This window comes from Tinamus guttatus, unplaced genomic scaffold (assembly GCF_059628265.1).
Source record: "Tinamus guttatus ecotype Peru unplaced genomic scaffold, ASM5962826v1 Tinamus_guttatus_pri_ptg000213l, whole genome shotgun sequence".
Classification (NCBI taxonomy): domain Eukaryota; kingdom Metazoa; phylum Chordata; class Aves; order Tinamiformes; family Tinamidae; genus Tinamus; species Tinamus guttatus.
In genome coordinates, this window is record NW_028288747.1 from 496117 (window position 1) to 508770 (window position 12654).

The 12654-nt window shown below is 37.2% G+C and overlaps 1 protein-coding gene across 2 annotated transcripts in view; it reads right to left on the reverse strand.

The window, feature by feature from the left end:
* The window catches only part of GLRA3 (glycine receptor alpha 3), a 65143-nt gene that overhangs the window by 20288 nt on the left and 32201 nt on the right, over window positions 1-12654 (reverse strand). For both annotated transcript variants that reach the window (XM_088524622.1, XM_088524621.1), the window contains exon 4: window positions 11066-11148. In XM_088524622.1, coding sequence (XP_088380748.1) covers window positions 11066-11148 — 83 coding nt within the window. The remainder of the gene's footprint in view (window positions 1-11065; window positions 11149-12654) is intronic.

Below are 12654 nucleotides of genomic sequence, written 5' to 3' on the forward strand. Positions count from 1 at the left end.
TGTAAAGCAGATTATCATCTGAAGCATGTAGATTATGGCCAGAAGTGATATCTCCTGAATAAATTTAATTGAACTGACAAGAAACAACTGCTGTGCCAAAATGTATTTCACTAAATCATATTCAGTGATATCTAATGCATCTTTTTAATTGTAATTTTTGACCCTGACCACTAATTCTAACACTGTACATGCTATTAAAAATAACAACAGTGTATGCAAAGTGCTGATGTAGTAATTTTTTTCTTGTGTTTGCATTTTAAGTAGTATTCAAATATAGATTTAGCATTCAACAGAGTAGTTTCAGTTTCATAAGTTCTTACTTATGGAGTAAATGTGTCTCAAAATATAAAAGAGCTAATGGAGGTGACCATTTTTGTTCCATCCAAGAAAAAAAAATCAAAAATAATATTATTTCTCCTGTGTAAGTATGTTAAATTAACTTAATCTTCATTAAATTTGTGGCCCTTTATTATAGGTAAAACTCCCGACCCAACCACATGCTTGCTGAGTTAAGGAAACGTAAAATCCTGTAACACTCATGAAATGGGGGAACTAGGAAACTAAAGTTATATTAATATATGAAACTTTTTGATAATTCTAAGTTCTTTTTGGGGCAGTAAGCAGTGTCAACCATGGCGAGTATCCTGGATTTACTAAATGAAAGTATATCCTTATTTGGGGTAGTTCCAAAGAATTAATAAACTCTTCCTTAACGCCCTCCCCCAAGAAATTCTCTTCTATATAGTTCTCTCTTGTTGGCAGGGAGAAAAGTAAGAAAAGTGAGAGGTCTTTTCACTGCATGCATAAGGCAGAACCAGAGAATTTGTAAGAATTAAATCAGTCATTCCAGAACAAACTGAAATAAGTGTTCTAGGGCTATCCCTGAAAATTCTTTGCACTGAGGGTCTAAAACTGCATTACTCTTCTGGGTTAGAAAATTTATGGAATAAATATCAACAGTGATACAGCCTGTGTTTTCTTAATATATAAGAAAGGAAAATATTTTTATTTCTTAATTTTGTGAAGAGCTGCTGAATAACACACCAAACGAACCTAAATGCTAGTTATATCTTTGCATGTATTATGCATAGAGAGGGAGGCAAAAAGCATGTCTCTAGAAATGGCCACTAAAAATTTAGCAGTTACCGTACATACAGTATATGCTATTATAAGTTAATGCTGTATTTGCAATGGAGCTTAAAATCAGTGCTCCAGCCTTGTAATTTTGGGAGCTCTGTTGATTAACATAATCAGTCTCTGCTGTTGAAGTGGCTGAGCTCCCTGCAGCCTGGGAAGATGCCATGGTGGCTTCTGAAATCACCTTCAGGCTCCACCTCAAGAACAAAGATAAGCAGAGGATTATGATCCTGGTAGGGATAAGGCACCACAGTGCTTAGTGCCATTGGGATTTGGGTGAATATGTGTGCAGCCAGCAGCAGAAGAGTAGGAGCTTTGCTAAGGAAAATTTTGAAGTCTCAAGGGCAAAACTTTGGAGCTTCAAGGATAGATGAGTGTTATTTTTTAGATTTATGATTCTGCAATTTCTGATCATAAATGCTTACAATATTGGAATTGTGTGAATAACTTAAAAATCTGGTGGCCACTGCCTGTGTTCAGTTGGACTGTATGTAGCATTCATACATATATATATATATTTGCATATATATTTGGTCTATATTTTCAAAGTGGAAATCTGGTTAGATATTTTAAAGCAGGTCTCTACTAAATTACCTTTACCTTACTTATCTAGCAGGAAAAGAAAAGAACACGCTCAGCTGATTGCTTCTAAGTATATAGAAAGAGATGACCCAAAGACAAATCAGAGTCCCTCTTTTTTTCTTTTTTCATTTTTTTTAATCACCTACACAGAAGTGTAAATGCTCTGTAAGTCTACTTACAGAGCTTATCCTGAAGCAGATGGAAGTACTTCTCAGTTCTCGAATCCTAAATTCATCTTGGAATAAGACTTGAGTGTAAAATGTTTCCCTCCTCTCCCTCTTGCTCTCATCATATCTGATTTCCATGGTAAGAAAACTTGGTGTGCAGGACCAAAGGGAGACTCAGTCTGTGAAGAAAAAAACTGTGGATCTATTTCTGAGTGCACCTGTGCACACCTCTGCTCCATAGTGGTTATCCTTCATATTTGCAGATTCTTGCTATTCAGTCTTACTGTATTTTCTCCATCCTTTCTTGCTCTTTCTTTGCGAACAGAATAGAACAGAATAGAAATGTTTGTGAACAGAATAGAAATATCTTGCTTGCTTCTCCTGAAGCCCAAAACAATATTCAGTTTCTCAGTAAAAAGGTGGTGGTATTTTTTGTTTTTGTTTTGTTTTTTTTTTTCTTCTTCTTCCCACTGAGATGGTTTTAATCACTACTATACCAGATGTTTTTTATTGTTGTCGATTAGGAAATTCAGTGTTATGAGGGAAGGTCCAAGTGACTATATTCTCTTTATTTATTAGACATCTCTTGTGCATGAGGTTACAACTCTTCTGGAATGAATAAGGATGCATTCTTGAAAGATGTAGAGCTGCCAGATTTTGTACATTATGAGACTCAAGCTACTGAGAATAATTGAAAATATAATATCACATTCTAGTTTATCTCATTTTCCTGCATATTTTACCTTCAGTTACTGAACCCACTGTGAAGTTTCCTGCCATGTGATTTTGAAACAAGGAAATTGCTTGCTATTGTTTGTTTCTGATGTGATGAGGAAAATGGGATTTGTACAAAAAGACTACAACAAAGAAAATATCTGTCCTGAAGAAACTTTTTCTCCTTGTAGTGGAAAGAACCATGCAAGAGCCCTGAGGGAAGCCACATCATGTATGTCTATGCATAGTATCCTCATCCAAATAGAACTGCTTTGTATCATAACTTTTACAGATTAAAAGCTGGTGTTATGAATTTTTCATATTTTCCTAATTAATGTTACAGCTAAAATTGTTTAATGTAATTAACATTTGCTTTTTCATATAGCAATCACATTTACATAATAGCAAATTACTTCCACAAGAGGGCTAGTTAAAGCCTTCCAGGAGTTACGTACTGGCAGTAGGTTTAGTTGAAGTCAGTATATGTTAATACTTAAAAGGTCTCACCAGGTATATGGGAATTCAGTGGCTTACTGAGAAAAGTTCAGAATTCTTTATTGCAAGAAAAAATAGAAAATTCATGTATGTTGAAAATTGTAATGTATATGTATATATGTAGAGTATACAGTAATATATATTAATATGTAATGTAAATGTATAGTATGTAGTGTAGAGTACAGGTATGTAATATTTTTGCACATATTGCATGCAAAATGAGATGGTAAATTGCTGGTGGTAATATAGCAAGGCTAGAATCCCAGAAGAGAAACAAAGGACTGAGGGAGGACTGTGTCCGTGTGATGCTATATGTCTCTGCGTGTAGTTCATATCGTAAAGAAACAGCTCGGATGAGGAGCCTGAAGTCATTCCTGCTAATTAGCTCAAGAGGCATTTGCTGGCAGATGGAGTCCTCCACCTGAGACCAACAAGGCTCATCCCTTACTTTGAGTTATGACTCTCAATATTTGTGTCTGGAGTAACAGGTTAACTACGAGTCAGCAATGTGCCCTCCTGGCCAAGGTGGCCAATGGGATCCTGGCCTGCATCAGGAGAAGCGTTGCCAGCAGGTCGAGGGAGGGCATCCTCAGCCTCTGCTTAGCTCTGGTGAGGCCGCAATTGGAGTACTGCAGTTCTGGGCTCCCCAGTACAAGAAGGACATTGAGCTTCTAGAGAGGCTCCAGCGGAGAGCTACAAAGATGATTAAGGGACTGGAGCATTTGTCATATGAGGAAAGACAAAGCGACCTGGGCCTGTTTAGTCTGGAGAAAAGAAGGCTGAGAGGAGATTTGATTAACATGTTCAAGTACCTGAGGGGTGTTTGTAGGGAGAATGGGGCCAAGCTCTTCTCTGTGTTGGCTGGTGACAGGATGAGGGGTAATGGGTACAAGTTGAAACACAGGAAGTTCCACCTCCATATGAGGAAGAACTTTACTGTGAGAGTGACAAAGCCCTGGAACAGGCTGCCCAGAGAGATTGTGAAGTTTTCTTCTCTGGAGATACTCAAAACCTGCCTGGATGCCACCCTGTGCCGCGTGCTCTAGGCGTCCCTGCTGGAGCCGGAGGGGTTGGACTAGATGATCTCTGGAGGGCCTTCCAAATTCAACCATTCCTTGGTTCTGTAATAGTTGGTGGAAGTGACAGTCTATCTAAATACCTCTATCTAGGACTATACCATACTTTTAGGCAGAAAGTGAACAAAGCAGATGGACAGAAGATTTTACAGTTAGTCTATTTGTGTCTTTAGAAAGCGTGAAGGATTGCTTAGAGTGAGCTAGAATGCATTTTCAGGATGCATTCCAGGTTGTATGACAAATCGAATGGGCAAAATGATCTGATCTTCCAAAATGTTTCTAAATAGCGAGAAAATGTAAATGTCTGGAAGAAAGAAAACTTCCTGTGTTTCCAGCAGCTCAACACTGAAAAGAGTCTGGTCCTATCTGCTTTATACTTTCCCTTCAGATATTTCAATGTGTTAGTAAGATCCATCCCCTCAGCCTTCTCTCTTCCAGGTTAAATAGTCCCATCTCTCTCAGCCTTTCCTCATGAGAGTTATTCTAACCCCTCAATGATCTTAGCTTTGACAGGACATCCTTGTTCATCGATGCAAATCTCTTGGCTGCTTTGCTTTCTTGCCCGCTGGGACAGACCTCTCTTGAGCCTGGATGAGATGATCCTTGAAGATCAACCAGCTTTCTTGGACCCCTCTTCCTTCTAAGACCCTGTCCCCTGGGATTCTTCCAAGGAGGCCAAACTGTGCTCTCTTATTTTCTCAAGAAAACTCTGGTGCTGTCTTTTCAAAAATGGCATTTGCAAGTTATTACCAATAATTTCTTTAAAGAAATCCTTGAAAGAAAAATATTACTTATTTGTTTTATTTTCAATACTATTATTAATCTTATTAATATATGTAACTATTCTGTTTATTCAGTTTGGAAGGATAAGAACAAAACCGACCCTAAGCAACTAAGGTGTCCATTCAACTTACGTCAATCCATGTAGTTCTATAGATGGTATCGAAACCAAGCTGTGGTTTCAAACTTTTCTCCAGGCTACTCCATGGGACTACCCCCATTACAGATAAATAAGGTTAGTTATTCAACATAAGCAATTTTCAGAGTCTTCATACTTTTGAGTCAGAATTGTCTTGCAATTTCAAGATTTTTTTTTCTCACTTATGCTGTTGGGGTCATAACCACCAACATTGTAGGGCCATTCCAAGCCATGAAGAATTAAAATTTGAGCAAACTTGTGATCCAGTTGGATACCAATTCACCCAGAAATTTTCTACTCAATCTATTTTATTCCAGGGAACCTTTTTTCATCTTATGTCTTATTGTACTAGCTAGAGACATATTAAAACCTCAGTCTTTTTCTCTGTTCAATAAACAAGCACATAAATGGCATGAAACAACTGAATTGAATATCTAGAATTTTTGTACAAGAAAATTTGACTATGCTTTTTTTAATACTTCTTTTAGTCTTAGTGATTTATCTAAATTCCATTCTCATTTTTTATATTTACTGTCTAAGGCACAGGTCCAAGACTAACATTGGGTTTATTCAGCCAGCTGAGCAGCTCTTGAGATACCCAGCTGAGGCAAGGGCTACAGTCATGCTGACTGAAGTGCTTTTACTACTTCTCTGTTAGGCAGCCCAGCAGAGCACCTCCAGGATAAGGTGCCCAGATTAGTAGGCCCAAAAACATGACAGAGAGATTGAGTCCTAAATTATAAATAATGTAGCATGGGGAACCTCTCGTGGATCTAACATACCCAACTTCAGCCTACGGGATAGAATAAATTATTCTAATACATGTTAGCCATTAAAAATGTTAGCTTGAGAAATCTCTTGTGCTGCATTTGAGGACTGAGTCTGTGCTGGAGCTCCAAGAAAGCAGGATTTATTTCTATGGACTTCTGAGCTTCTTTACAAAAGGTCTTTGCAATGCCCTCTAAGTCATTTTGACAGGATCTCTCCCTTGGGAGTTATGGATTTATCCTTCTTAGCCCTTCAGATAAGAATAACATTTCAGGCCCAGTTCTCTCTATTCCTTCCTGGAGCCTATAGATTTTCAACTATCACTTGAATACTAGCTTCTGTGGGGTCAGCAGCAGCTGTAGAGCTACTCCTGCACTTTCTTGCTGTGTGTGATGGTGAAGACTATGAATATCTAGCCATTTTTAGCTGTATGCCTGATCTCCTTTCAGATACATGGTGGGCTGAGTCACCCTTTGGCAGAGTGGAGTCCACAAGGCGAGGATTTGGCAATGGCAAATTTGTACTACTGAAATGGAAGGTAGAGAAGTGCTTGAGCACTCGGGCAATAGCAGACATTGACCTAGGGTGCCCGCATTGACTCTCACTCAGGTAGACACCCTGACTTCCCTGCCAGGGAAGAAATACCGTTCAGTTCTGTTAACTGTGCAGTTGTGGGAAAGCAGCCAAAAGACAGAGTGGTGATTGTCTAGAAAGACCAAAAATCCCCCACAAAAAACAGGAGAAAAAAAAGATCTTCTTTTTCGAAGTTAAATGGTCTATAATTATCAAAATAAAGTGTTCTGTTAGGTAAGGAAGTGCTTTCCATGGTATATTTCATCTTTCAAAACTGATTTAATATGTTCATGGTACTATTGTTTGAAAATCTATGAGTATTAAATTGCACAGATAGGTACAACTGTAATACATAGGTAAGGGAATGTACTGAGATAAAAGTGATATTCAAAAAGACTCAACAAGCTGTAATACATAAAAACTTTTTTTTTTCCTTGGAGATAGGTCTCAGAAATAAATATGTATTTAGCTGGCATTTCTCTATATTTTATTCAAGCAGAATAAAACTGAAATTCTCACATCCCTGTAGACTACCCTGGTGTAAAGAACAAAAAATGACAAAGATTTTCACATGGCAGTTTGATTTCCTTACTTTCTAAGACATGAAAATCATTTGTTTTAGTTGCTAAGAAATCATTTATTTTTAAAAAATCATTTAAAAATGGAAGACGTTTTAACTTTGATATTTTCCAGACACTACAATATATGTCCAGGGGAAAATCCAGCTGCTTAGAGTGACCTCGTAATAACCATTGCAAGAGCTGGTTAAAAATAAAAATTCTATTAAGGGAGAAAAGCTATAGATTAATTTTTCTCTAAGAGCTTTCTATGCAGGAACAACAGTATCAATACTGGTGAGGAGAATGTATTACTAAACAAGATTATTTTATAGCAGGAATACAACACACAGTCTGACCTTTTTAAGTAATTGTGAGTCTGTTCTAGAATGGTGGTGAAATGATTAAGAAAAAGATGAGTAATTTATAGGTAATTTCTAATTTGCTTAGTGTCACATGCAGAAACAAGACTTGCAAGATCAGAGACAATTTAAAGAAAATGAAATAAATAGATGATGGAATCTCATAATTGTTCAATGGTCTTTCTAATTTGGCATGCAGTGCAAAAGGCAGCGGTGACTGTCACTTTAAAGAGAAACATCTGAAAGTCCCAATGTTGCTGTTTTGCTCCTGCCACCGATTTACTTTTTATAAAATATCCTGATGTTTAGATGATTTGCCCAGGATGCCAGCTATCTGTTTTGAAACCCACCTCTTCCACTCCTCTGGACAGAGGAGGGTATCAGCGAGGTGTTTTCTTCACTCCCCCTGGTTAAGCTGTTTCACTGCACCAAAGAATATTAGACAGGCTCACATGAGAGTATGACACTGTAGCCTGGAAACTGAAATAACCCGAAAAGCCTGCATCCATCCAAGAATCTCTTTCGTGGATGGATGCAGACTCTTTGGGTTATTTCAGTTCTTGCCCCAGGAGATTTGATGTGAAGTGGATAAGCATTGAGAAAATACTAACTGTATTTATCCTCCTTTTTTTTTGTTTCCCTGGTAATGCTTGTTCTCACCTGGTGACTGTGGATCTTGGATGATTGCCTTCATCTCTTTCAAAGTTCTGGAAAGGGGTCAGTGTTCATTTTAAGCATTTCCTAACCTGCCTGGCATGTATCCTTTTTTATAACTTTTCTAAAGTGTCTTATTTTCTTTCCTGTACTCACTGTGTAGAAAAGTTGGTTTTGGACGGATGACTTAGTGCCCTAGAAGACCTATGCACTCCAAAATTGCGTCATTGGGCCTCCCTTCCTTTGGTCTGTCACAAAATTGTTTCTCTCTGTTTCAAGGAACTGCTGTCAAATTCTTGCAAACCTGCCTGGTTATTCTGCTATCATACATGTACATATTAGCCAGAGCTCCTGCATGCAAAATTTTCTGACTGATAATTTTCAGCTAATTTGGCCATAGTCCCTGTTTTTCAATAACTGGAATTATACTTAAAACAGAGTCAGACAAGGGGCTAAGGAGAAGGTTTTGTTGCTTCTAACTTCTCTGTGGAATCAAATATGATTCTTCTGTATAACTCTAATACTACGATATCTCAATCTGAAATACTCATTTCTATTTTGCTAAGCTCCTGTTCTGTGAACATTGCTCCTCTGTACCACGAGTGTGCAGCAGGAAATTTGCTACCACTGAACTGGATGATTAAAAACAAGACAGCAATGCAAAATGTTCAGCTAAAAAAAATACAGTAGAACATCTACAGTGCTATTCAACTAATAGGTACTGCTTCCCTATGGTGGAGTTTGTGAACTCCTGCAAGGCTTCTGTAAAACAAAACAGATGCCTCTCTTGTTCAAGAATGCTCAGCTGTTATATGACCTGCCCTTAAAATGCTTGAAAGAGAGGAAAAATACAGCGGAGTTTTATGAAGTTGTTAAAGTCACTCATAATTTTCTAAATATAATTTTAGAAAATTATCTTTTATTGTTCAATCAAATATTATGTACATTCTGTTTGAAACATAATTATATAGACTACCTGCCATATGCATGTACTTTGTTACTTTTTCTTTAGTCACATTAATTATAAATGTGCCTTTGTTTATTAGAATTCTCTCCTTAGATTAAATGTGAACTTTTAGTTAAATGATGATGTACAGCATGTTCCTAAATTCCTTGACATTGGAACAAATATTCAATTTTTGTCAAGAAAATCTCTGCTGTCCAGTTGAGCCATTGACTTTGTATTAAAAGCCTTCTCTGTAATGTTACTGTATGTTCATCGTAATAAAAAGTAGATCTGGCTTTCATACACATCCTGTAATTATTTTGTAAAAACATATACTATTATCCATACACCATATAGTTATGACATACTGACTGACATATCACCTCCCACTTTTCTCTACTCTTACTTTCCGTTAAAAAAAACAGGCAAGAAATATTTTAATTAAATTATGTGCAAGGTATTTCTATTCTGTAATAGATTTCAAACAATCCGGTATGTTCATTCTATGAGCCAGAAGCTTTTCCTGAGATATTTTACATATTTATCCTAAAATCATAAACATAAATTTATCATTAAGATGGGTACTTGTTAGTTAGTTGATTTTTTTTTTCCTATCATCAACTTTTACAAACTCCAAAATAGACAAAATCTTTCAGAGAATGTTTTTTATTATTTTTGTTGTTTCTGCACCATGAGGAGGATCTCTCTGCTAAGAATCAATCTAATATTAAAGTGAAAAGGCAATTCACGAACCAGGGAAGATGAGAATTTAATGCATATTATGCCCTCCTCCTCACATATACTGTGCTAGCTCGGGTCCCGGCACCTGACAGAAGCTTTGCCTTTCTCTTTTTGTGCACGGGTGCCTTGAAATGCCATAGTTTCTCTACACTTGTCATCCTGTTTTCTGTTTCAAAGGACAGCTCAAGGTAGATGGTAAGGGCAATATACAGTGGGTTGGGTTAGTACATGATAGCTTTGTTTCACATCTAAGGTGTTGCTCTTAATTTAAAGATAATTCTGTAAAACTTGTGTCTCTAATCTGGTTTTACCCTCACCTCTGCTGTCCTCAGGATATTTGTATTTTCAAATAGGACCTTACATAGAGAGTGTTCATATCATCTGGAGTTGTAATTGGCTTTTCCCATTGAGTGCACTGGGTTTGGGCAATCCATTGGACCACCTCTGAGAGAAGGCCATCAGGTGTTTTTTTTGGCCCTTCCCTATCTGCATTTTGCTAGCTGTTTTCAATGTCAAGCTAGATGTACTATTACAAATCACATAAAGCCCAGGCAGCTTTCTGAAGATGCTAAAACCTGCTTGTGTTATGGCTGCTGGCGAGATCATCAGCCTTGTATGGATTTTGCTGCCTCACACCTGAAGGCCCTGCAGGCCTTGTTATGATTTTCAGGAGGGCCTTCCACCAACCCAGGGTGCTGCCCTGTTTGAAGAGTGAGCAGGTGACGGCTGTGTAAAGCACGTAGTGTGTGCGTGTGTGTATATATACATATGTGTATATATCTATACACGAATGCATGCTCTATAACCTTTTTATAGTTTTCCCTTGCAGTAAACCCTCTTCCCAATTCTTCCTAAGATGGTCATATAAAAAGTACAGATAAGCAGCTATAACACAGAGGCATGTTAAAGGGCAGATACTCAAAATATAATTACCTTATATCCATTTTTTAAGGACCCCAAGTTATTTTGGATTTTAGGGTGTTCACATAAATCAGATAGATCACTCCCTTAAATTCTCGTATTTCCTTTCCACTTTCCTGTATTACTGGCCCTTGATCACATTCAGATGTGAATGTGTGAATGCAGGGAAGGATTTATGGTGAATCTCTCTATGCATAATTTTTGCATGATAAAGATAAGTTTTGAGCCTGAGTACTTAGGTTTAATATTAGCTTTATATTTACATGAAACTGTTGAACGTCAGTGCAAGTAAGGTTGAAAGTATCTCTATGCTTCATAGGTTCTTTTGATAAATTCAGTGATTGCTTTAAAAAGGCTAGTGCTCCTCTCACCACTGGATGTCTTTCTATCTCCTGTGTGGCTGTTGAAATCTCTATGAAAGTATTTATAGGAGAATACATTACTCAAACTTACAGCTTTCCAGCTGCATTATACATGTTTGCACATCCATTGGAAAATTTTTGAGATCCATTGGACAGGACAGTATTAAAGTCAATCTGAAAGAATACAAAACATATATTAAAAATATACCACAAAAATAGCGCAGGAAGAGTGCATCGGAACAGTTGGAATCATTAGAAACTGAAGCAAACACAATTTTTCCATTAAATAACTCTGAAAATGGCTAGGAATTAGATGACCCTATTTTATTTCCATAGTCTGTGATGACAAAAACTGTGGAAAAATGCAGAAAAAGCCAATTTAATACAGACTTTCAGAAGAATACATTTTTCAACAGGGTTGCCTAACTTTTTGGAATGGCTGAAGGAATGCAACAACAGCATGCTGCTTTTTTTTTGTGATAGAGCAGAATTATTGTACTTTTACAGTATTTTAAATCCTTGGCATAAAATGTACCCAGATTTACAAGAATTTTACAACAGATGTCAGCTGCAAATCATGCTGGCAAAGTAATTTATGTGTTATTGTCCTAAAATAAGGTGCTTATATCGTCAACACAAAGGTTTAAGGTGACTTCTTAGGGTATTGGTGGTAGACTGAAATATGCCTGCAATTTTGAACAGCAGCTGTGTTTTGTGCTAGCCATGATATTTCTTGCTGAGTGCTTTGCAGTCTATAGGGAAAGAAGATATTTTTACATTTTATGTCAGTACAGTAATTCATCCTCCGAGTGATACATCTTGGAGGAATGAGAAAGAAGAATATACGAGGTAAAGGCATATATGCTCCTTAATAAGAACTGGTAGATGCCTATTCATTATTTAGTCATGACTGAACCTTTCTTCTTGCTAGAAAATGGACATTTTCCTCAAAAGTTCAGCTGATACAGCATTCTACAAATTAAAATTAATTCCTTATATATATGGCCATTTTAGGAATGGCAGTGCTCTTGCTTCCTTCTCTTAATTCCATTCCCCTGTGTTTGGCACTGGGGTACATGCTGTGGGCAGTAGGGAGCAAGCACAGGGATGTGTCTCAGTCTTTTTACCTCCCCTCTCCAAGGCTTCCTTTGCTGCTATAACATCTGTTTAACTTGCCAGTGACAGAGCTGAAGGGGAAGAGACAGAGGTAGAAACTAGGCCCTTCCTATTGGAATAGTCCCAAATTCCGAAGGGCAGGTGTTGGGTGCACGTAATGGGTTTCTCTATGATAGTGACGTGGCAATTCATCTGAAAGAAGAGACACCTGGGTTCTACTTTGCGCTTCAATAAATATTTTAGTATTTTACATTAAGGTTTTATAGGAGCAGGAATTGAACTTTCTCATTTTTTTGTCTGAATATTTTTTCAGATGTAATTAAGGGGAGAAGGGGAGATTAGGAAATAAAAAGGAAAAAACATTTTAGGCATTTCTTCCTTTTTTTCTTTAAGCATTTGCTCTTTAGGAATATGCATGTCTACCCTCATTAAAAGCTAAACTCAAATTAACAACTCAACCTTGTGCCAATTATATAATTTTAAGTCTTTCAGAAACTGACCCTCTTGGTAAAATTCTTAATTAAATTGTGGCACCATAAACATTCTGGCTTTGAAAAAAAAAAA